The sequence below is a fragment of the Hippopotamus amphibius genome, chromosome 1 (assembly GCF_030028045.1).
Source record: "Hippopotamus amphibius kiboko isolate mHipAmp2 chromosome 1, mHipAmp2.hap2, whole genome shotgun sequence".
NCBI lineage: Eukaryota > Metazoa > Chordata > Mammalia > Artiodactyla > Hippopotamidae > Hippopotamus > Hippopotamus amphibius.
In genome coordinates, this window is record NC_080186.1 from 1,822,348 (window position 1) to 1,845,245 (window position 22,898).

Consider the following 22,898-nt stretch of genomic DNA (forward strand, 5'->3'; position numbering starts at 1 on the left):
TCTGCTCGTCTCAGACTGGACCATGGCCGGGGGCGGCGGTGGGGAGGAGAGGAGACCGAGAGACACAGGCGAACAGACAGAGACAGAGACAGAGACCGAGACCGAGGGACGGCCAGCCCCCGCCCGGCCACACCCACCTGTGCAGAGGCAGGGTGGGGGGCAGAGCGATGGGGTGAGGTGGAGTGGGGGTCCCTGGGCCTTGGCCGGCCAGCCCCTCTTCCTCCCTGTGACAGAGGGAGGGGGCAGGGTGCCTTGCCGAGTGGAGGTGCCACTAACCACAGCTTTGCTTGGTGGGCCTTTTTTGCGGGTTTCCTGCAGTTGGGGTGGGAGGTAAGAGGAGGGGCCCGTGAGAGGCGTTAGTGCTGGGGGAGGGGCCTCTCCCCTGTGGCCTGCTCTCCCCCCACCCCAGGCCACAGTGGCCTCCAGGTGGGGCCCAGAGCAGCTGTGTCCCTTGGGCCGGGCGGCCTCCCTTCAGCCACACTGTCCCAGGCCCTCTGGGCTCTCTCCTCTCGTTCAGAATCAGGCCCGTGTGGTTAAGGGCCCCCGAAACAGAGTCATCAGAACTGAGGCCTCTGGGCTCCCAGCCCCCTCCGGGTCAGCTCAGAAGCCTCTCAGACCCGTCTGACGGGGGGGCTGCCGCGGGTGCCCGGGCGGCTGTGGGGTTCGGATGCGCAGGAAGACTGGAGGCAGGTTCCGGGCCTCCCGCAGCAAAGTGGCCGCTTCCCAAAACCTCGCTGACTCTCAGGCCAGGCAGGACCCTTGGCCGTTTAGAAAGTGCCCATGGACGTTTGGGGGGCACCTGAGCTGTTTACAAAGCGTCCTGGTTCTCTGGCCAGAAATGGGCTTCTCCAGGCCTCTCTCCCTTCCTGGGTCCTTACCTGTTCATCAGGCGGCACTGGGGAGATGCGGCAGGGGATAGAGGCTGTGCGCCTGCCGTCAGCCTCCTCTGTTTGTGCTAAGACAGGTCACTGCCCCCTGCCCTGACTTCACTGGGTCCTCCTGACACCCTGTTCCCATCACCCCTACCCACCTAGACAATCCTGCCCACCCCTGCAAACCTAGACACACCTGCCCACCTGGACACTCCTGCCCACCTGGATATACCTGCCTACCTGGACACACCTGCCCTCATGGACACTCCTGCCCACCTGGACACTCGTGCCCACCTGGACACTCGTGCCCACCAGGACACCTACTTCCAGTCCTCAGTGTGGTGGTGGCCTCAGCCCCTCCCTCCTTCCCTCCCAGCCTCCCAGCTCAGCTGCCCAGGAAGCTCGCCTACGATGCCACTGGCCTCCACGGCTCTGGTCTGGGGCCCCTGAGCAGGCACAGATCCGAGCAGGTGGGAGGGACTCTGCCTGCAGCTTTGGGGAGTCCCCTCACAGCAGGGACAACAGTCAGGTCTTCTGGGAAACAACCGGCTTAGAGGTGCACACCCCGGAGAAGCTCCCAGCCTCTGCCCGTCAGAAGCACGCGCAGAAAACCAGAGTAGCAGCAAGTACCGCACGCCCGTTGAGCCCGTGGGGCCTCTGCAAGCTGGGTGTCTGCGGGCACCCAGTGTCAGATGGAAACTTCCACTTTTAAGAAAACCAAATGATCTTCCTTCTTGCAGGGCAGTGTGTGCGCTGTCGTGAGCATGCACACGTGCGCACAGGCACACACACGGAGATGCGCGTGCAGCCACACCCCAACCACACCTTCACCTTTGAGACCACTCATCCCCAGCCCACACCCAGCGCTCTCAGCAGAGGGCTCTGCTCTGGGACATAGCGGCCTCTGCTTTGTCACACGTGGGGCGGTGTGCTGGGGAGTTTTTGCAACGCCGGTGGCACTTTTATGGCTGTGCCGGGGCAGTGACCTGCTCGGTGAGGATAGACAGGGCTGTCCTCCTACCTCTGTGTCGGGCTCCCTCCCGGAGGCTCCTGGGCATGGGTGGGCCGGGTGGGCCGAGGGCCTGGCTGATGCCCGGAGGGTCGGCTGATGTCCAGAGGCTGAAGTGCCTTCCTACCCGGCACCCAAACAGCGGCTCCCTTGCTGGGCAAACGCAGAGCGTGTGGGCTCAAGCACACAGGATGCCTCTGACCTCTCTCGGTCTCCTTTCTTGCCGGGCAGATCTCCGAAGACCTGGGCAGCGGGAAGTTCTGTGTGGATGCTAACCTGGCCGCGGCCGGCAGCTGGCTCAAGTACATCCGCGTGGCATGCTCCTGTGACGACCAGAACCTCACCATGTGTCAGATCAACGAGCAGGTAGGTCCGGGGCTCACACGGAGCCTGGTCCTTGGGGCCTTGGCTCCACAATGGATGAGAGCGGGGGTGCCGAGGTGAAGGGTTCGTCTCTCCTCTGCCAAGCCCGTCCTGCAGCGGGGGGTGGGGGGTGCTATGTGACACTTGGCCGGTGCCAAGTTTCTGGGAACTCAGTGACACCCCACGAATGCTCCATCAGAGCCTTTGCTCGATGGCCTCGCCCGGGACTGATGGGGCTTGAGAGCCGAAAGGTGACGGTTTTGGGGAAGAAATGCGGCCGGAGCAGGCAGGGTCTGAAACTGCAGGGTCCGTGTTCCGACAAACGCCACCCCAGTGAGAGAAGTGGGAACCATGTCTAAACAGCGGTTGATCCAAGCTGCCAGGAAAGGTCCGCACGGGCCATCTGGAAGGCTGAGGCGAGGCCCCAGCTGCCCAGAGCCCCCAAGAATTGCTGTGGCAGCCCTCTTTTGGCACAAAATCCTGGCCCTGCTGGAAGCCAACTGATATTTTTCTGAGCTGTGTGGTCCTGACGTCAGCCCAGGCCCCACCAGGACCAAAGGATGCTTTGGCTTCTGCTGCCAGTGCCCAAGAGGCTGAAGACCCACCTCGCCACCCTGGACCCTTGCTGACTGCTCCGTGTCCACGCCAGCCCCGCGCCTAGTCTCAGGAACCAGTCAGGACAGAAGGTGCCACGCGGAGTTTCCACTACCGAGGCAGCGTGTTCCCAGGGCTGGGAGCCTTAGTCCGTATCTTTAGGTACAAGTTTGCAAGTGGCCCCCGGAGACTCTGCTCGGAGCCAGGCCTCTCGGGCCACGCTTCCACTGTGCCCCCAGAGCACGGCTTCCCCGAGATGCCTGGAGGCCCAGCTGCTTCCATCACAGGAGTTTACGTTTGCTTCTGTCTTGGGGTTACTTATGAGATGTCATTTGCAAAAAGGATTCCATTGCTTTAAAAAAAGGTTTGTGGAGACCACATAACAGAGGGTGCAGCCCATGCAAACCTCTAAAAGCTGTTTGAGGCTCTTGGCTTTGGAGAAACAGTTTTGCATTAAGAAATGAAGACTGCACACGCCCAGGAGGCCCCAGGACCCGCGTGAGCTGCCGGGCAGCTCGCTCTCACCGCGGGGCTCAGCCTGGACCGAGCAGCGCCCCCCTCCACGGGACACGATCCGGCGATGCTCAAATCCACGTCTGCTACTGAGACATCTACCACGTCCACCAAGAACCCAACATTATGAAAATAAGGGGTTTTTTAAATTGCAAAATATATTGCAGAAATAAAGCGAAAGAACAATCATAAAAATTAGAACAGTACTTTAAAAAAAAGACAGTTCTTCCAGATGAAACTGAAATGTGAGTAAAGGAGAATCAGGTTTAAGGCACATGGAAAAACAGTCCTCCCGTTGGCCCTTCTCTGTGAAGAACACGTGTCCCTGGTCGTGTGTCTGGGAGCCGAGAGGCAGTGAGAACAATACCAGGCGGCACTTCTGTGAGATGCAGAATAAAACAATGCAGGATCCAGATTTTTTATTTAAAACAGAAATGTTTGTTAGAATATTTGAACCAAATTTAAGCAGTGAAGCAGGTACCTTTATGTGGCAAGCTTTTAAAAAGGCAAACAGATGTAGCACCTTCTCAAAGAGAAACCTGTCTTCTGACATCTTTGTTTTATTATTAATATTTCAGGTTAGCTTTTATTTCAGCTCCATGAAGGGTCCAAATGGAATTAACTGCTTTGCAGCAAACTCTTTCCCTCGTCAGGATCAGTGGACAGGAATACCCTTAACTCACGGGTTCTCTTTCCTTTAACCCCACTCCTATCCCCCAGTGCTTACGGGTTCCCAGGCTCCGTCGTACAGCCAGAAACATACCCGGCCCTAATACCTAAACCCAATGGGACATCAAAATTTCATCCTCGCCTACTGGATGTTTCTAACACCCTAAACATGGGGGGTTCCTTATCCCCCTCTCAGTTCACAGACTCAGAGAGGACCTGGGTGCACATTTAACCCAAAGCAACAAGGAAATGGCCTGAAGCAGCAAAATTCCCCCACCCGGGGCCTTTCAAACCCTCCATCCTCCAGGGGAGAGGGGACCCTCCGCCCTGCCTCCTGGGACCACGGCGGGTGATTCCTGCTGTAGCTGGGCACCCGAGATCCCCGCCAGTGTCCCCGTCCCCAAACTGAACTGCGTGGTCATGGCCTCCGAACACCCAGGAAAGCAGGGGCCCAGAGGCGTGAGGAGGTGGCCGCGTCCCAGCTCTCAAAGGAAAACAGGCGATTTGCGGCACGCATTTTCCTTTGAGAAATAATACAATTTTAAACTCTCATGACGATAGGAAAACGGCTCTGGAATGCACATAGACTCTACGTATTTGCTGGTTTGAATGAAGTGAAGTTTAGAAATAGCTTTTCGAAAGGGGTGTACTCGATTTCGAACTGTTTTGTAGACAGTCTCTCAGAACCTGACTTGCTGTCTCGCTGGGTGGCCCCGCGGCCCTGCAGAAAGGCCTTCCTGACCGTGGGCAGCACAGCCTGCTGCAAAGCCACCGGCCTGGCCCTGCACGCAGCTAGAAGAGAAAGGTCCCTGAAATATTAATAATAAAACAAAGAGCTTTGAAGACAGGCTGCTCTTTGAGAAGGAAACAGTACACGATATTAATGGGGTTTCTCCGATCTCCACAATCCCAAGAGTTTCTACCAGGACTTCCTGGCATGTAGGGACCCCCCCACACACACACACACTCACACTCACACTCACACACTCACACACGCCACCTCCTCGCACAGCGCAGACACGGAAGGGAAGGAGCCCAGACTGAGATCTGAGATCCACAAAAACGGCTTCCTGTTTCGCAGCGGGTGTTCGGTAGAGAGGTCACTTCTGTCAGAAAAGCGCGAACTTGACGTCGGTGACCCGTGACCTGAGCCCCAGTGTCCAGAGGACAGAGGAGCCCAGGCAGGAGAGGGTCTCTTAAGGAGAACGTCCCAGAAGCCACAGCGGCCAGAGGATTTAAGGCGGCTCTGGACGGGCCTCCTGGATGGTCCCGAGTCCTCCGGAGAGACCCACACGGGGCGGCGGGCTGAGGTCGGGGGGCTCGTCCCCGTCCGGCACGGCCTTTGCTGGTGTCCAGGCGGGCTGTGGGGACAGATGCAGCCCCCGCGTCCCGCGTGGTTCGGAGTGGCCGGCGGCTGTCCAGCCACGTCGTGGGCGCTCGGGAAGCCCAGACCCCGGGCCGTGCGGCCCCCGCAGGACCCGCTCCTTCCACCTGGCCAGGCCTCGTTCTCCCCAGAGCCACTCAGTCACTGACCACGTGCCCCCACCCAGCCGTGGGACCGCAGGGCTGAGCTCAGGGCCCCCCCTCTTGGAGGTGCCCCACTTAGAGCCCTGTGGCTCTGAGCGGTCCCTGCCCCAGCGGAACTCGGGGAGAGGCGACCAGCCCGTCACTCCTCTCTGCCCCTCGGGCACCAGCCCCAGCACCAGCCTCGGCCCTCCTCTGTGCAGCTCTGGAGGGGGGAGCCCCGGGCAGCGAGGGCCACGGGAGCCATGACTGTCCGCCTGCACCCAGCCTGTCACCTAGAGGTGACTTGTGGTTTGCTACCGCGTAGAACCCACAGGCGGTCCTGAGGCCACACGAGCCTTAAGGTGGCCCGGCTGCAAGCAACAAAATGTGCACGGCAAACAGCTGTGGGGAGCATGTCTTTCTCTGGGGTTTGGGGGGTGGGGGGAGTCAGACCACCCCCCCGCCGGGGTGCTTTGATTTACCCTCCCAGCTTAGCAGGAAGAAAAGGCAAGGAGCCCACGGGAGCCTCGGTTCCCCTCGGGAGGTGCGGCCCCTTCCCCCGCCCTCCCCAGCCACTCTGCCCCCCACCCCCGGCATCCTCCAACCCCCACTTTTCTTTCTGGAGAACTCGAGACCCTGCGATCACGTTGGGGGGTTCTTTCTCCCACCATTAGGAGCAAACAAGTTGGTTGGAGATGTTTCAGGAGACACAGACAGGGTCTGTTCTTGGATTTGTTTTAATGGGGAGAAAGAAAACAGAGCTTGGAAATAAAGTGCCCGCCGGAGAAGCAAAGGCAGGAAGAGGCCCGTGTGCGGCCCTGCCCCTGCTCCTGCTCCCACGTCGCCCCGACGGGGCAAGGACATTGGTGGCCGGATGTCAGGGGGCCGGCAGGGCTGAAGATGGTGCCAGAGGAGGCTGGGGTCACACACACGTGTTGGGGAGCACGCCTCTGGGGTCAGACCCCCCAGCACCCCTCGGAGGGACCGCGAGGCCCGCCCAGCACCCCCACGGCCGGGGCTGGCTGCGCATCGGGAAAACCCGCCCCCGCCAGCACATCCCAAGGCCGAGGGAGGGGCTCCACCTGAGCAGAGGGGTCGCGTCTCCCCAAGGTGGAAGCAGACAAAGGCTAATCTCCTTCGCAGAGCGTGTGAAACAAAGGCATTTCACTAGCAGATGAGCCAGCGGACGACCACGCAGCACCCTGCCTTTGAGAGCCAGCACTCGTTTCTAATGAGAACCTGGTGTCCCCGGACTAAAGCTCAAGGTGTTTTCTTTTGCTTTCATTTCCTCGGCTCCGAGGTGGACCACACCGCCCCCCTCCCGCCCCCACCGCCCACCCCTGTGTCAGGGCTAGCCATCTGCCAGGACCGGGGGTTTTGTATTGTTTTCTGTTTTCTGGCGGCACTGCGTGGCACACGGGATCTTAGTTCCCCGACCAGGGATCGAACCGACGACCCCTGCAGTGGACGTGCGGCGTCTTAACCACTGAAGCACTAGGGAAGTCCAGTGGTGGGATTTTAAACGATGGCCATGCAACGTCCACCGCCCTGCTCTGCCCTGTTGCCGAACGGCCCGTCACTTCCTCCACAGTTTTTTAAATTAAAAATTGTAAACGGATTGGCCGGTTTAAATGGTAGCTTCCAAACAGTTGGATACAATTTCCCGTTTGAAAATGAGGAGGACAGGGAATTCATTTTAGCGCTTCTTAACCAATTTACAGAAGACTTAAAAAATATAGCAAATTTGTTTTGAGTCCGAGAGCTGTTGCATTTTACTCTCTGGAGCAAACCAACCCTCTTTGGGGCAAAAAACAAGGTATCAATTCACTATCCTGGCCACCATCATTGACCAGAGTTTGTATTTTTTTTCCTTCTTAAGTGTGATACTTTATTAGAAAAAGCCACTTAAGGATGAAGAAGACAATGTAACTGTGACCCATAATTTATATTTTATATATATATTTTTAAATCTAGCTACAAACTGCATACTATATATTGTTATATTATAAAATTATATATATTATATATAAATATGATAATTTATGGATAATAAATATAGATGTAACATCCAGGTACAAACTGTACACCTAAGAAAGAGATGGGTGTATAGATATTTTTTAATGCTGTGCTTCCAGCAAGCTGACAGAATATATAGCAGCAAAAAGTAAAGATTTAGTCACAAACTGCGTCAGTCACATGTGGGAAGAGAGGAAAGTGGCAAATGCCAGGGATGCCAAGCCTTCCCCCTCTCTCAGCCAGAGGAAGGAACTGTCTGCCTGTCCCTGGAGCCGGCGGCTGGTGGCCGGCCGGCCCCTTGCTCCTGCCCTGCCAGAGAAAGGCTTCCGCAGTGACGGCAAAGGCAAAGAAAGACCTGCCCAGACCCTCGGCAGCTCCAACGCTTGCTTCCCTGCCCCATCCTCGAGCATCACCTGAGCTGTTGCTTAAACTCCAGATGCTCGGCGCCTCCCCCAAACTCCAGACTCCAGCGTCCGCAGCTTTCCCAGGAGGAAGGTCCATGTTTGGGGACAGCAAGTAGTGAAGAAACATGGGGACCCTTCCAAAGGTCTTGAAGCAATGAGGCAGTGCTGGGACCCGCCCCGCTGCTTTGGGGATCCCCAAGAGGCCAAAGATGCCCACGGATAACCCTCGGGCCAGCGTCTTCTCTCCGAAGGAGGCCCCTGCCACTGGGTGAATTTGCTTTTCAGCAAGGTCTTAGAGCAATTCAAATTCCTCTCATCGTGTGCTTCTCTTCCGTGAAAAGCCCCTTGTGCACCACACCGAAAGCATTCACAAATTCAAGCACAAGTGAATTCCGAAATCCAGGAGGGAGAGAGTTGATTTTTTTTAAGATAAGCACTGTGAAAGAGATTTCACGTATTTTACTCAACATGCCTTTAAAGTTTCTCAAACTTGGGGGGGGGGGGGAGGGCGGGGAGCCAGAGGGGAGGCAGTCTTAGTCCAGTTTGCTTATCACTTTCATGTTTTTAAGAAAACTGTTTGCTCCAGGGAGGGGAGAGCACGGCTGTATCCAACCTACTGGCTGCAAGTCTGCAATCTAGTCATTCCTAACCAGATAGGTTGGATGGAGTTTTTCACCTATTTAAATTTTAAAATTCTAAGATTAAGGAGGAATGAAAATTACGGAACTGAAGTCTTCATGTTTGAAAATAGTATCTATGCTTGCGAAACTGACTTGGTATTAAAAACAAAAACAAACTTCCAGAACTCCAAGGAGAAAAGATCCCGAAGGGTCAGCCATTATCGATCTGACATCTTTCTTTGTCTTAAAGAATGTGGCTGGCAGAAAAGAAAACGATGTTCATGTTCTTAAAAGGCTGCATCTCGTGGCCGCTGCAAAACCCAACTTTCTCAGGCAGCTCCTCTGTCTTTTGTTGAGAACGCGGTCATTTATTTGTCCCGGCTCCCTCACCTACAAGGAGCTGTCTCTTTGCATCTAGCGGTTGTAGAAGGGGAAGAAACTCGGCCCGGTCAGGCTGCATGCCCTTAGAATCCCGAGGCCCCCTTGCGGGTGCCGCCTGCCCATGCTCCATCGGTCTCGCCGTTCCAAAGAGAACCGAGATGCTGACAAGGGCTTAACTCAGGATCAGGTCTGTTTGGCATTGTTATTTTTTAAAGCCATTGAGAGCAGACATTTATTGGCGCTAGTAAACTCAGCTGTTGCTGTGGTTTCCCGCCCCACTGCCCCCCACCCTGAAACCAGAGGGAAAATTCCAGCTCTGCCTTGCCACAAAATCCAAGGATGGAGGAGGGTTTAAACGGTGTCGGGGATGCCGCTGTCTAGAGACAGGCCTGGGTCCTCAAATGCCAACTCGTAAACAAAGCCAGGTCTGCGCTGAGCCTGGGAACGAAAGGGTGCCCGAGGCCAGCGTTCCTTCTTCCCCCCGGGAACAGGCCGTCTCCCCTCTTATGAAAATCCTTAGGACTCACTCAGCCCGCGAGTGATGCCCACGGGGCCCTGGGGTCTGAATATGACCCACCAAGGGGCACACAGTGAAAGGCAGGTTATAAACAGACTTCAGGAATGTTTAAGGGGCTGCAGTAATAATTCATTACCGGCTGCACAGTGAGTGCGCAGCGTGTAACTGTGCCCTGGAAGCCAGGAGGCAGCCCAGGCCTCCGTCCCACCCAAGCCCGGCCTCCGTCCCGGAAAGTCGCTCCCCCGGAAAGTCGCTCCCCCAACCCGCAGACCAGGATGCAGGTCTCTCGCGCGCGGCTGGCTGATAAGGCCTTTGTGCCGCTGGGAACAGGTCGCAAAAGCGCCGGCGGCCTTTGTGCGGACCCGGCCGGCCCGCGGACCCCGGCGCACTTGGCAGAGGCGCACCGGCCGAGTCTGGAAAAGTTCCAGGGGTCTCCGGTTCGCTGCCGCGCCCCTCCTCCAGGTGGAGGCATCGGGGACCCCCACCGCCCCCGCCCCCGGCTCTGCCGTCAGCACGAAGAGCCATTAATTCCGTCTGCGGCTCACAGTCCAGGCGGCCATCCGAGGGTCCCGGGCCGGGGAGGGGGCGCCCGCTGCGCTCAAAATTGCACCCCACGACCGGCGCGCTAGACCCTCCGGCGGCGACTGGGGAGGGTCGGTTCCCTCCAGGCCAGGCGTCTTCCGAGGGGGTGCGAGGATGGAGCGCGGTGGGGCATGGGGGGAGGGGGCAGGTGGGCGGGGGGAGGGGGCGGGTCCAGGGCAGCCTCCCAGTCCGGGGGTGGGGGGGGGTGGGGCGGGGATCTGGAGGTCCGCTCGGGGAGGTGGGGGTGGGGGTCCTGGAAGGCTGGGTGGCTCTCAGAGGGGGGCGGAGGGGGCAGGCGGGCCGCGCCAGCCCCCGCAGCCCGGCGGGAGCAGGAGGCCGGCATCCCCGGTCTCGGGAGGATGCGGCCGCCGAGCCCGGGACGCCAGGTCAGAGGGCGCCTCTGGCCTCCGGCCTCGGCCTCGGCCTCGCGCGTCCCGGGCCCTCGCGGGGCGAGGGGTGCGGCCGGGGAGGACGCTGCGGGCGGGTCCGCATTGCCCTCTAACGGGGACCCTCGAGAAGCCGCCGTGCCGTCGGGCCGGCCTCAGCCCGCCCTCGCAGGAGGCCGCGCTCCGCCTGCGCGGCGGTGCCTTGCGTGTTCACCATCCCAGACTCGCCGCCCGGGGACGGCTTGGGGCTGACTCGGGCTTGGTTGGAGCCTGGGCTGCACTCTGGGTCTGGTTTTGAAATACAGTGGCAAGAGCTGGTTTCTTTAAACAATTATTTCAGCCACTGTGTAATTTTTAGATAAAATGATACACAACTGGGAGCTTCATAACAATTGATTTAATCACAGGAGGTAATAGGGTACAGTTTCTAGTTTCCGTTTTAAAAATCTCATCACTTCAGCGACGTGCCAGGGAACGGTCGCCCCGTGAAAGTGCTGTGGAGCCCGGGCACAGGGGCTCTGGCCACTCACAGGACGTCTGCGCGTGTGCGTGCTCTCCCACCAGGTGCAGTTCCGCTGTCCGAGCGTTCAGCTGGGCGTTTGGGGACGCAGTGTGGCTCTTTTGTCCCTTTGAGAGCACACTGGCGTCCTTCTGGAGTTAGTTGAGACTCGCGGTTTGTGAGGGCATCCAAGCTGGACTTGAGCTGGGGAGAGGGGGAAAGGGGCCCCAGGACAGATGAGGAAGCTCAGCCTTCCAGATGTTTCCCCGGGGTGGGGGTTGAGGGTGGGGAGGGAGACGGGCAGGCTGGTGCCCTGCTCAGTCCCTGGGGCTCCCCACCCACGTCCAGCTGCTGCTGGGTCGGCTGCCCTGACACCTAACCTCCAGGTCCTCTGTGGGGAGGGCGGTGCTGGAGGACCGCGGATGGAAATGACCTGGAGAAGCCTCAGCCCCGGGTCTCCCAGGGCAGAGAGACTTGGCTCAGGTCCTTCTCTGGCCTCCCAGCCAGTCCTGCGGTCCAGCCTTCGGGCTCCAGGAAGCTCCTTGGTTACTGTTATCTGAAGAAAGACGCAAACACCCCTGCCAGTGTGCTAGGCAGTGGACTGGCCTGAGAGAAGCGCAGCCTGCCACCCAGCGTTTCCGGATTTAAAACACAGAGTTCTTGGTGTCAGCCCTGCTCACGTGAGGAGTGGGTGCCCCCACCCAGAGGAGCTGTGTCCCTGGTCTCTAGGGAGGGCACGGGCTCCCAGGCAGCATCTGGCAAAGGCAAGGGAGGCTCCATCCTGTCCCAAAGCCCCCAGACTGTTGGAGCCTGGTCTCTGGGCTCCATCCCTGATGGCCCCGTCATGCTGCCCTTCTGAGCTGCTGGCAGCGTCTAGATCACAGCCCCCACCTCCCACACCGACAGTGCTTTTTCAGGCAATACCTTGGCAGCTTCGGGGCTGCCCAGAGCACTGAGGCTTGACGTCCTCCAGAGCTTGTTCCAGGCTGCGGACTCTACCCTGAGCCCCACCCAGTCCCTCTCTGTTTTCAGAGGTGTCCCCCCGTCTCAGACTGCCGACGGCTGCCGGCACCGAGCTTGCTGCAGGCACAGGCTCCCCTCTGCCTCCCCTTGCAGGTGGCTTCCACACTCACCTGAGACTCACACCTGCTGACCTGACCCACAGGGCCTGTCTGTGTTCATAGCCACTTTCATAAACATCCAGATTCACTCTCAGCCCCCTGAAGACTGCACCCCACACCCAGACAGCCAAGGGTGCCTTCCATACATGTTGACAAAAGGAACCTGGGAGCCAGCCCAGGCTCCATCCTGATGGAAAGAGCTGCTCTTCCTAATAGTTCCCTGCTTGGGAATTTGGGGGCTGATCCTCACCAATTTCCTTTTGCACTCCCTTTATCAATATCCAAAACCTGGACCAAACAAGTTAAAAATAGACGCCAGTCCTTCTGAGCATATTCTGCCAAGTTCCAAAGGGGAACCTCTTAGCAGCAATTAGAAGGCAGGTCAAGTGCCCCACAGGCCAGCCTCCCCGACGAGCAGTGTCAATGGCGTGCGGGCTGGGGGGTGCGCCATGTGGCTTTTAAAGTGGCAAGGCCGACCATGCTCACCCTTTCTCTCTGGTCTCTCCATCCTAGATTTATTATAAAGTCATTAAGGACATTGAGCCAGGAGAAGAGCTGCTTGTCCATGTGAAAGAAGGCGCCTGCTCCCTGGGGACGCTGCCCCCCAGCCTGGATGGTAAGCCCCCACCCACAGGAGCAGAGGCCTGGAGCTCCCCTCGCTTCGGGCCGCAGGACAGGGGCCGGGGGTGCCCCAGCTGCTGCCCGCGGCCCCCTGCCCAGGTCTCTGATGGTCAGAACCAGCGTCTTCCTAACGACGTCTCAGCCTGAGCGCTTTGCTCTCTCCCTCCTTGGGTTACATGGGCCACGCCCTGAATTCCAGGCAGGACTTGGGACAGTACGTGAATGGGTGTCGTGCCGCCTTACGGCTTTTGGTGGTAGAGTCCTGGGGGCGGGGGGGGGCGGGTAAAAACCCCATCACTATTGTCAGCATTCACTGCTCTCGACAGGACTTCAAACAAACAAACCCCTTTTGTGGCTTGGAAACATTCACCTCCAGAGTGGATGCCAAGGGAGCGTTTCGGTCTCGTTTAAGAGAGGGCCCTGATGCCAGAAGTGTCTTTGGAAGTCATGAGCATCTGTAGCTGAAAGCAGAATATCCCAGAGAAAGGTTACGGGAAACTGCGTTAGGTGAGAGGGAGCATTTAGGACTCCGGTGGGCCCCGCGGTGGTGCGGTGGCAACTGCGCTCTCCCGCAGGGCTGCGGGAGGCATCCCGAACGTCCTCTCCTCGCGGCCGGTCACTCGGCATTTGTCCAGGAGACGCGCGTCCCTCCCTCGTTCCTCCCGCCCAGGCACATCTCAGAGGACGCGTGAGGGGATCCCAGGCTCCTGTGGGCTCGGATTTCTGAAATCCGGATTTTTCCTTCATCCGCGTTGTTAAGCGCTGCACCCACTCACCTGGGGATTCTGGAGCAGGTTTTCAGGCGTGGAGGAAAGTCGGTTGGAGGAAGCTGCGTTGGCGGCGGAGGACCGGCTGGTCGGTTAACTCCTAGGTGCGGCTGCTGAGAAGACGGCGTCTCTTCTTTGAATGAGACCCCACAAGTGAGCAGAAAGGCAGCCTCTCCTGATTCCATTCGTGCTAGGGAAAGGGGGGAGGTTGGTCTTTCCCTTCCTGTGTTTCTCCCCCCCCCCGCCCCCCAAACTCTCCAAGGCTTAATGATTAATGCCACTAACTGCAGGACCCACTCCAATGTCACGGCCTGGGAGCGCAGTGGGCTGGGCCAGGGAGCTGGGCGTTGGAATTAGCAGGAAGCCTCCAGGGGCAGAGGGACCTTCCTGGTCCCCAAGCATGGCCCACCTTTGTGGGGCAGCACTTTGCGCCCGTGAGTTGTCCCAAAGGCCATCTCCGCAGAAGGACAATTCTGCAAGACGGCCCCACCCATCCTCTCCTCTAGACTCTGGTTTTAATTAGGCCACTGGGGAAAAAAAAAGTAGACGGCTGAGCTCTGGGTAGCAGGGGGATGGTCTCGTTTTACCGAAAATAATTGTTAAAAGACCTGTGGATCTTCGGTAACACACAAGAACGTGGAGAGAGAAATCCACTTAGCCCAAGGAGCACGCTCGGCGATGGGGTTCCGTTTGTGTGATGACATGTCTTTCTTCCAAAAGGTTTTAAAAACCTTGATTCCTGTCCCCCTTCCAACGCCCGATCTTAAATAACCTGGGTCCACATTTTCCTAATACTTTATCAAACATTTGTGGCCTAATTGCTTTCTGCACATAATAGTCCAACATCAAATATTTGACTTTCGTACCCTTCGCTGTCAAGATCAGTCCTTCACCTCCCAACGGCACCCCCACCCCCTAGTTAACTCTGAATCGCACGGAAAGAAAATGTAACAATGTTCCTCACTAAGATAATTATCATAAAAAAATCTTTTATCCCGGCCCCAGCTAAACGCAGCGGCCCCTTATCACGGCAGGAATTTGGAGTGTGCTCTTGAGGGCCTTTGAGCCTCCAGTCTGGTAGATTAGCATGTCGATGCCACATAATTGTGTTCCCCCTGGGTTCCCTGAAGCCATTAGGCACTGATTTATTTTTCTGTTGCATTCCTGCTTTGCCTTGAAAAGTTGCTGATGGAACTTCAGATAGACGTGAGGCTCAGGCTTGACAGACAAGACATCGGCCGCCGTGGCCTCCGTTTAGTGTGGTTTGGGTAGAAGACAGAGCTTCATTCCCCGTCCACGGCCTCCCCAGATTTAGGTGGAGAGAGTTCCGTTCTGAATCACAATTCTGCGTGCTCTTGTCGGGGGCAGGGGCTCTGACAGGGCAACGTCCAGGTATCCCGGAAGAAACAGGGTGAGGGATGGGGGAGGAGGCCTGCTTTGCCAGTTCGCTGGGGGAGGCAGCACCAGCCTTGGAGACCTGGGACCGGCAACACTCTTTCAAAGCTGCAGCTTTGTAAAGAAATTCAATTCCAATTTTCCTACAAGTGACTCGGAGCAGAGGGAAGCCACTTTCAGATTCATTAGTTCCAGGGACTTTTTATTTTGTTTTTACTCTTTCAATGGAGAGGGGAAAGATTTCTCTTTCAGGAGAACTTCCTGCTCTTGGGAGAAAATAAAGAAAATCATTTCCATTCAAATATGCCTTTCTTTTGAGAAAGGCTCAAAATTATTAACTTTTCCCCCTTCTCCAAAAAAAGGTCAAGAGGATGCAGTGTATTGTGTATACAGCATGAGATAGACAGATATAATATAATATAATATAATATAATATAATATAATATCATCACATCACATCACATCACATAGTATAACATAGTGTAACAATACAGTACAATGTAACACTGTAACTGGAGTGGGACATACTCTAGTATTTCTTTAAAATGGAGGTGCCTGCACTGGGAGAGTGGAAACCTCCTGGGCTGTGCCCATCCTCCTTGCCCTGTCTGCTTGCCCCGGGTGTGTATTCAGTGCCAGCTTTACCTGCGTGGAAGACACTGGGACACGTGTCCGCACCACAACACAGGTGGGCGAGATGTGGGCGTGTCCTGTCCCCGGCTCTGTCCTTCTCCAGGAGCAAACTTGGGTCCGTGATGGGATGGGGGCGTGGAGGGGGGCGCCCTCCACGGTGGGTTCCACCGCCTCCAGGATGCCCTCAAGTGGCTTCAGAGTGAGAAACAGGATGAATTTTCATTGGAATCCAAACTCCAGATCCGAACTAGAGAAATAAGTTGGCGGGTGCTGGGAATGGGTGGGGTTGGCCCTTCTTCTTGTCTTTGTTTTCACGTTTCAACTTCGGTGACTGTTCTTAGTTGGGTCCAGAAAAAGTGAGATACAGACTGGCGTTTCTAACTTCATCACGGCGCTGGTGGGAGGAGGGCGACTGCCTCGGCCTCATTCCAGCCCTGGAAGGCAGAACAAACCCACAAGAGCAGTTCCCTGGGGTCTGTGCATCCAGTCCTGTTCTTGCTACTCAGACCCAGTGGACAGGAATCCACATTTCTAAGGACAGGGAAGGCCTGAGGGGGTGAGGGGAATGGCAGTGCATCCCCACTCACGCGGCCGTGGGTTCCTCTCTTACACCCTCAGCAGGAAGATGGGACGCGGCCGCCTGCCCCCGGCACCCAGCAGAGCGAGAGCTCGGCGTACACAGCTCGGCGCCTCCTCTGGGTGCCCCGGGCGAGCCAGGCAGCCTTCCCTGGGCTCCATGTACCAGTGACCAGGCGTGTGGGTTGATGCGAGGCTCAGGGGAGGAAACGCCGGAAAGGTCCCGGGACCGAGCCTGCCACATGGAGGCTTCCTGCCTCCACATCGCAGTGGACGTGGCCCTGAAAGCGGCATTCAGGCTGCGTCCTGTTTTGGAGGCAGCGTCTCGCAGACTTGCCAGCTGACTATTCTGTAATGTGTCCTGCTTGCCCACCTGCCCCCCGCCAGGGTTGTGTTTGAGGTTCGACCCTGGGGCCCAAGGACCGGCCCAGGGCCTCAGTGGGCTTCGTTTAGGATTTAGCCCCCTAGCCAGCCCCACCACCTCCCATTCCTTTTGCCCAGGGGCACTGCCCTGTGGCAAGGATGCCAGGGTCCTGCTGCCCTCGTGTTCACACACGCTGGCTCAAGGGTCACTGGTGAGGCCACCCTCCCTGCCTCCTCCATCCCCGGCTTCTGTAGTTGGTGAAGACCAACTGGTCCTCTTGCCTCCTTCCAGTGTGTTCTGTGGCTCAGCGTGTGTCTGGGGCGGGTCCAGGGTGGCCCTTCCAGGACAGGGTGGGCAGAGCCTTCTAAGCCCCGAGTTAAGCTCAGGTCCCTGCTCCCAGAGCAAGGCTTGGTGTCGTCACTGAATTCCCCAGACTCTGAGCACCAGCTGTTTTTTCCCCTTCCTGCTCTTGTTTTCCTCCAAACAAGAACCTCTCGACAGCAGCCTCACGTCGGCAAGCAGGCGGGGACGCCGGGACTCGGCTGTGTCCGACCAGCACTGGGCCCGCCTGGCCTGCCCCACATGCACACGTCCCCCCTGCTCCTCTCAGCCCCGCAGCTCTCCCCTGTCACCCAGGGAAGGTGACATCTGCCACCATGTGTGTCCGAGGGTGTCATCCAAGGCCCAGGGGCTCAGCCGGAGCATCTCAGAGCCAGATCCCACAGGATTGCCCCGTGGGCGTGGGGAGCTTTGGGTGCCCACCAGTTAGGGTGCTGGGTGTGGCCAGACACTGGGAGCCGTGCCTCTGCGCTCAGACTCAGGGAAACTTCCAGTCTTAGGGAGTCTGCCCTCCCCCAGTCCTCCCTCCATCCTACCCCCAGCCCTCCCCCCGTTCTCCCCCCTCCCCTAGCTCTCCCCTCTGCCCTCCCTCCTTCCTCCCCCATCCTCCCCCTGCCCTCCGCCAGCTCTCCCCTCTGCCCTCCCCCTGTCCTCCCTCCAGTCCTCCCCCCAGCCCACAGGCCGAGGTTGCAGAGCTGCCCCCATCTCCTCAGTGCTCTGAGACGTCAGTGGTGGTCCTTCTGCCACGAGGCGAGGCAGGAGGCATCTCCCCCACCTCCCTGGCTTCTGCACCCCGTAGGGCCGGGCCCTTTCCGTCAGCATCCAGCCCAAGGTTCAGGCTCTGCTCACTGCTGGGCCCAGAGGTCCTTGTTCACGCGCACAGACACAGGCGCACACTCACCCACACGCACCCTCGCGCACAGATGCACACACACCCACACGCATTCACACACACACAAATGCGTGTGCACAGGTACAGTCACACGGCACAGCCACACACACAACTGCACACACATCTACAGACACACAGACATGCACACCCGCGTGTACACATGCACACCCAGTCAGTCACGCACACAAATTTGTGTACTTAACATGCCTGTGTGCAGAGACACCCCCATTCATGCATGCCAAGCAAGTCCACGCCGGAACACACACACACGGGCAGATGCACACGTGCCCACGCAGGCGCCCTCGCACGCACCTGCACACAAGGATGGAGATACACAGACACACACATTTCCACAGCTGTGGCGGCAGATGGAAACACGTGCACACGTGCGCAGGGGTGCGTGTGACACCAGCACAAACACAGGTGCAGATACACCAAGATGCCTGCACACGCGTGCAGGGAGGCCCCGACCAGGAGGCAGACGTGCTTGAATGTTCACCCCCATGCACACAGAGCATGCACGTGTTCACACAGCCACTCACAAGCACACCTTTCGATTCCTTTGTGCCGGAGGTTTTAGTGCAGGTTCTCTGTTCAGACCTGGACCGTCACGGGGTGGTCCTTGGCAGGAAGGGGTCCGCTGCTCCAGGGAAAAGCTGCGTTCGGGGCAGCCGTGGGCCGGGGCTGGGCCCGGAGGTCGTTCCCTGGGGGACTCGCAGCTCTGAGCTGTTTGGCTTGGCAGGGCCCTCCGGATGCCGCCTCGTAAACTTCATAACAGCCGCCTCCCTTTTATTTGTTTGACCTTGACAATCGCTTATGCTACGCATCAGAGCCCTGCCGTCTCCTCCTGAGTCACACACAAAGCGCCTGGCCTGGCTTCCTTCTCTGCTTCCCAGGAGGCAGGCGCGGGAGGGGCCCAGTGCTTCTCGGTGTTTCTTACGGTGCAGATGTGGGTCCCTGTGACCTCCCTGTCCCTGGGGCAGCCTCTGCTGGGTCCGTCTGGGAGAAGGGCAGGAAGGATGCGGGCGGGAGCACAGCCAGCGCGGGCTCCCCACACCCGCTGTGGCGGGCCCGGGGTGGGTCCGGGGCCACCTGCCCACCGCCCGTCCTCTCGCCCTTGCAGAGGAGCCCACGTTCCGCTGCGACGCCTGTGATGAGCTCTTCCCATCCAAGCTGGATCTGCGGCGCCACAAGAAGTACGCGTGCAGCCCAGTGGGGGCCGCGCTCTACGAGGGCCTGGCCGACGAGCTCAAGCCCGAAGGCCTGGGCGGCGGGGGCGGTGACGGGCAGGTCCACGAGTGCAAGGACTGCGAGCGGATGTTCCCCACCAAGTACAGGTGCCGCCCCTCCCCGCCCCGCCCCTCCCCACCCCCGGGAGCCAGTCGAGGACCCCAGCGTCGGTTGGCTCTGAGAAGGGTAGAGGTCAGCCCTGGTCCCTCAGGCCTGCCCGGGCTGACAGGCCCAGGGCTCCAAGGACAGGTGAAGACACCCCTCAGGGGCAGGTACCCTGGCCCGCTCACCCGGTCCAGCCACCACGGGCCCCGCCATCCTGCGGTCAGGGCTGAGTTGTGGAGACAGACTTGGAGGACGTCAGGAGCACAGGCCAGGCCCCCAGACGTGCAGGGGTCGAGCCCCAGGGCCACGTCCACAGTGAGGTCCGGGGCCAGGCTGGGGACGCCGCCCAGGGGGTTCCTGGAGTGTCTGACACTCTGGACACACTTCTCAGACAGTGGGCAGGAGAAGCAAGGGGCCACCCAGGAGGCCCCCGCCCCCGGCGCCAGCCTCTGCCTCCCACAGGGGCCTCCACCTGTCCCGGGAGACTCCACAGACGTGGGCACAGATGCCAGGCCAGCAGTGTGATGGCTGCATGCAGCCTCCCCGGCCCCAAGGCCAGGCCGGAGACGTCGGGACCTGGGCGCAGGGGCCCCGGGGACCTGCAGGGGAGAACGAGGTCTGGTGGGCCCCGCGCTCCAGGCACCCGTGAAGACCTTCCCAATGTGCGCCCCTCCTCCGCCTCCGAGAATTTCCTCCAGGGCAGCCCTGCAAAGTCAGAGTGAAACCCCATCAGGTCACTAACTGGCTGTGGGATTGCAGGGAATTGAATGCCAATCTCGTCACGGCCCCCTAGGGACGGGAAACCCTCCACCCTGAACGGATGACTGAGAAAATAAGAGTTTGGGCAAATCCCGACCGAGGCCCTTGGCCGTAAGCACCGCTCAAGAGGGTCCGTGTTTTCTTTACATAAACACATAAATCACAATTAACAACAGGGGGAAAGATGGAGTCTGCCGGGTGCCGGGGAACCGAGCGTTTCTGATCTGAATGGATGGCTGGGCCCGTAATTAACGGGCCTTGATGTATTGCCGCTTTGCTCATGAAGATTAACGGTCATACCTGGGACAGGAGGAGAAGCAGGAGCTCCCCCGAGAGGAGGGGTCTCCAAGCTGCCGGTTCATCCGAGTGCAGCGGCCCCTTCCCGGCAGCTGTGCCCGCCCCGCCCATCCCCGCTCACGGGGAGACCCCGTTCCTCACCCCCCACTGACCTCCGTGGTGTGTGCGTGGCGGGCAGCCTGCCCGGGGGGCCTTGGGTTTCCTGGGCCTCACCCCCACTCCGGGGCTCGTGGCGGTGTTGGAAGTTCCTGGACCCCTTTACTCTTAGGCCCAAGGTTAGCCTCAAGGTGAAGGTTGTCTTGAGCTGGGGCCCGCCTGCCGCTGGATACCTGGGGGGTGCTCTTGGATGAGGGCCTGAGCTCCGTCCACGCACTGGCTGCCCCCCGTCCCGTGTAGGAAGGCTGTATCTGCCCGCCCATCCCGCTGCCCTGTGCAGGGAGGGGGCGGACAGGACCTGCCAGGCCTCGCTCTGCTCCCTGCGCGGGAGGCGGGGGGGCTCCGCGGGGCTGCAGGGAGCAGGCGGGGCGGGGTTGAGGCCCCTCCCTCCCGGGCAGCGGGCGGGTGGGGACCCCGCAGTGACCCCCGTCCACTGTGCGCAGCTTGGAGCAGCACATGGTCGTCCACACCGAGGAGCGAGAGTACAAGTGTGACCAGTGTCCCAAGGCCTTCAACTGGAAGTCCAACCTCATCCGCCACCAGATGTCCCACGACAGCGGCAAGCGCTTCGAATGTGAAAACTGTGTGAAGGTAACGTGGACGGAACGCCGGCCGCTCCCCAGTCTCCCCCCGCCCGGCCCCGCCCCCACTGTCAAGATGCAGATGAAGTGTGGGAACCACAGGCCCCCAAGTCCTTCAGGAAAGAGAGGAAGTGCACCGGGTCGTGCAGCCGGGAAGGAGGGCGGAGCAGGGCCGGACCTGGGTCCCCTCAGGGTTCCCGCCAACCTGGCAGGACAGGCCGTCGTGGGTCAGAGTGCTGGAGCCTGAGAGCGCCTGCTGAGCTCCTGCCTTGAGCATCCTCGGGGCCACAGTTCTCTCGAGAATCACTGTTGAAGAAACAGAGTCAAGGGAGGCCTGACAGCTCGGCTAAGGCCACACGGCGGGTCCCCGCTCCCCAGAGACCCGCCAGGCCAGGCTCGGTGGCGGGAGCAGAGCCACAGGGAGAGCTCCATCCTGCGGCCAGACCCGGGCCCGCGGGGGAGCCACAGGTGGGGAGTGACCCGACGTCGTCTGTGTCCCAGGTGTTCACGGACCCCAGCAACCTGCAGCGGCACATCCGCTCCCAGCACGTGGGTGCCCGGGCCCACGCCTGCCCGGACTGCGGGAAGACGTTCGCCACGTCCTCGGGCCTCAAGCAGCACAAACACATCCACAGCACCGTCAAACCTTTCATATGTGAGTGGTCCCCCCACCCGGGCTCCCAGCCCGCCGGGCCCCTGAGGTGGGGGTGCTTTGGGGGTCAGGCCAAGTGTGAAATCCCTGGGCTTTTCCCCACTTGCGGGACCCCGGCCCGTCCAGAAAACACTCGTGGCAGCTGCCAGCACCTGTGCCTCGAGAAGCCCAGGCCCGATGCCCTCCTGGTGCTGCTCTGTCACCCCGTAGCTCCGTCGCAGCCTCTCATCCTGTGACTCGCCTCTCTCTTGCTCTGCCCTTCTTGGTCCCCCCCTCGCTCACCCCTCCAGTGGCTGCAGGTGGGCAGTGGGTGGTGAGGAAATCTGGGTCCTGCAGAAGGACCCAGCCGCCCACCATCCCCCACTGCCCCCTCTTCCCCGCACGCGTGTGCCGCCCTGAGCTCCAGCAGGTGTGATAACCCTGGTGCTGCCCCCCGTGTTTGGCTGTTCACCCCCAGCAGCCTTTGGGGACCCTGGGCTGTGTGCCTGCCTTGTCCCGGGCAGCAGGGGCCAGCCCTAAGTAAGCGGCCCCCTGCCCTCATGGAGCTTCCCCGCCAGTGCAGGAGACAGAGGCGAAGCCATACAAGTCACAAGGGCACACGTGACACGCACATCGCCTGGGGGTGGGGTGCAGGGTCAGGAGGCTCTCCAGGTGCCCAGGCGGGTGCTGTCCGGTCCACGTGCCAGGGGCCAAGACAGTCCATCGGGAGAGAAGCGTCCTAGCAGAGCCGGAGGAGGCATGGGCGTGAGGGCCGAGGGGCTGCCTGGGGAGAGGGCTCGCGACGGGGCTGGAGCGCAGAGGCCTTGAGGTTGGGGTGTGTTTGGGGAGCGAAGGAATAGGAGGGGCTCAGAGGCCACAAGGGTTGGGTCCTGGGCATCTAGTGGGCCCACGCGGGGGCGTGACCCCGATTCTCAGAGTTCAGAAGATATGGAAGGCTCTTTTCTGCCTGGAAACGCGCTGTGTCATCATGTCACACGCGCTGTGCTGAGTCACTGTTCGCACACGTGACCGCACAGCATCCTCACAGGATCGCGTGCAGCAGGGGCCACACGACGTCCAGCCGCAGGGAACCGGCCGAGAAGGGAGCGTTCAGTGACCAGGCCCTCGAGGCCAGGCTGCAGAGCCTGGATGCCAGCTCAAGGGCCCTGGCGCCTGACCCCAGCCTGACAGCCCACACAATGGTGTCAGGAGGGGTGACTCTGAGAGCTTGAGGACTTAGGTCTAGGTGTTTTCCCCAACGTGGGGATTATACAGAGCTGGACGCCTGCCCCAAAGAGGACATGCTGACTGGCTGGCTGGGCCTTTGTCAAGTAGCTGGGGCAGTGCCCCCTCCTGCCCACTGCCCCGAGCCCAAGCTTCCAGCTGTCCTGCTGGAGGACACTGAGCCTGCAGCCTACCGGGGTCACCTGCCCCCTCAGCCAAGGAAGCAAAGGGAGAGAGCACTCGGCCTGTCGGCCACCTCACAGGGCATCTTCCTCT

At 59.5% G+C, this 22,898-nt stretch overlaps 1 protein-coding gene across 1 annotated transcript in view; it reads left to right on the forward strand.

Annotated features, from left to right (window-relative positions):
* The window catches only part of PRDM16 (PR/SET domain 16), a 315,585-nt gene that overhangs the window by 269,113 nt on the left and 23,574 nt on the right, over positions 1-22,898 (forward strand). Inside the window, exons 4-8 of the mRNA XM_057750442.1 lie at positions 2,113-2,247; positions 12,566-12,668; positions 18,763-18,976; positions 20,630-20,777; positions 21,269-21,422. Coding sequence (XP_057606425.1) covers positions 2,113-2,247; positions 12,566-12,668; positions 18,763-18,976; positions 20,630-20,777; positions 21,269-21,422 — 754 coding nt within the window. The remainder of the gene's footprint in view (positions 1-2,112; positions 2,248-12,565; positions 12,669-18,762; positions 18,977-20,629; positions 20,778-21,268; positions 21,423-22,898) is intronic.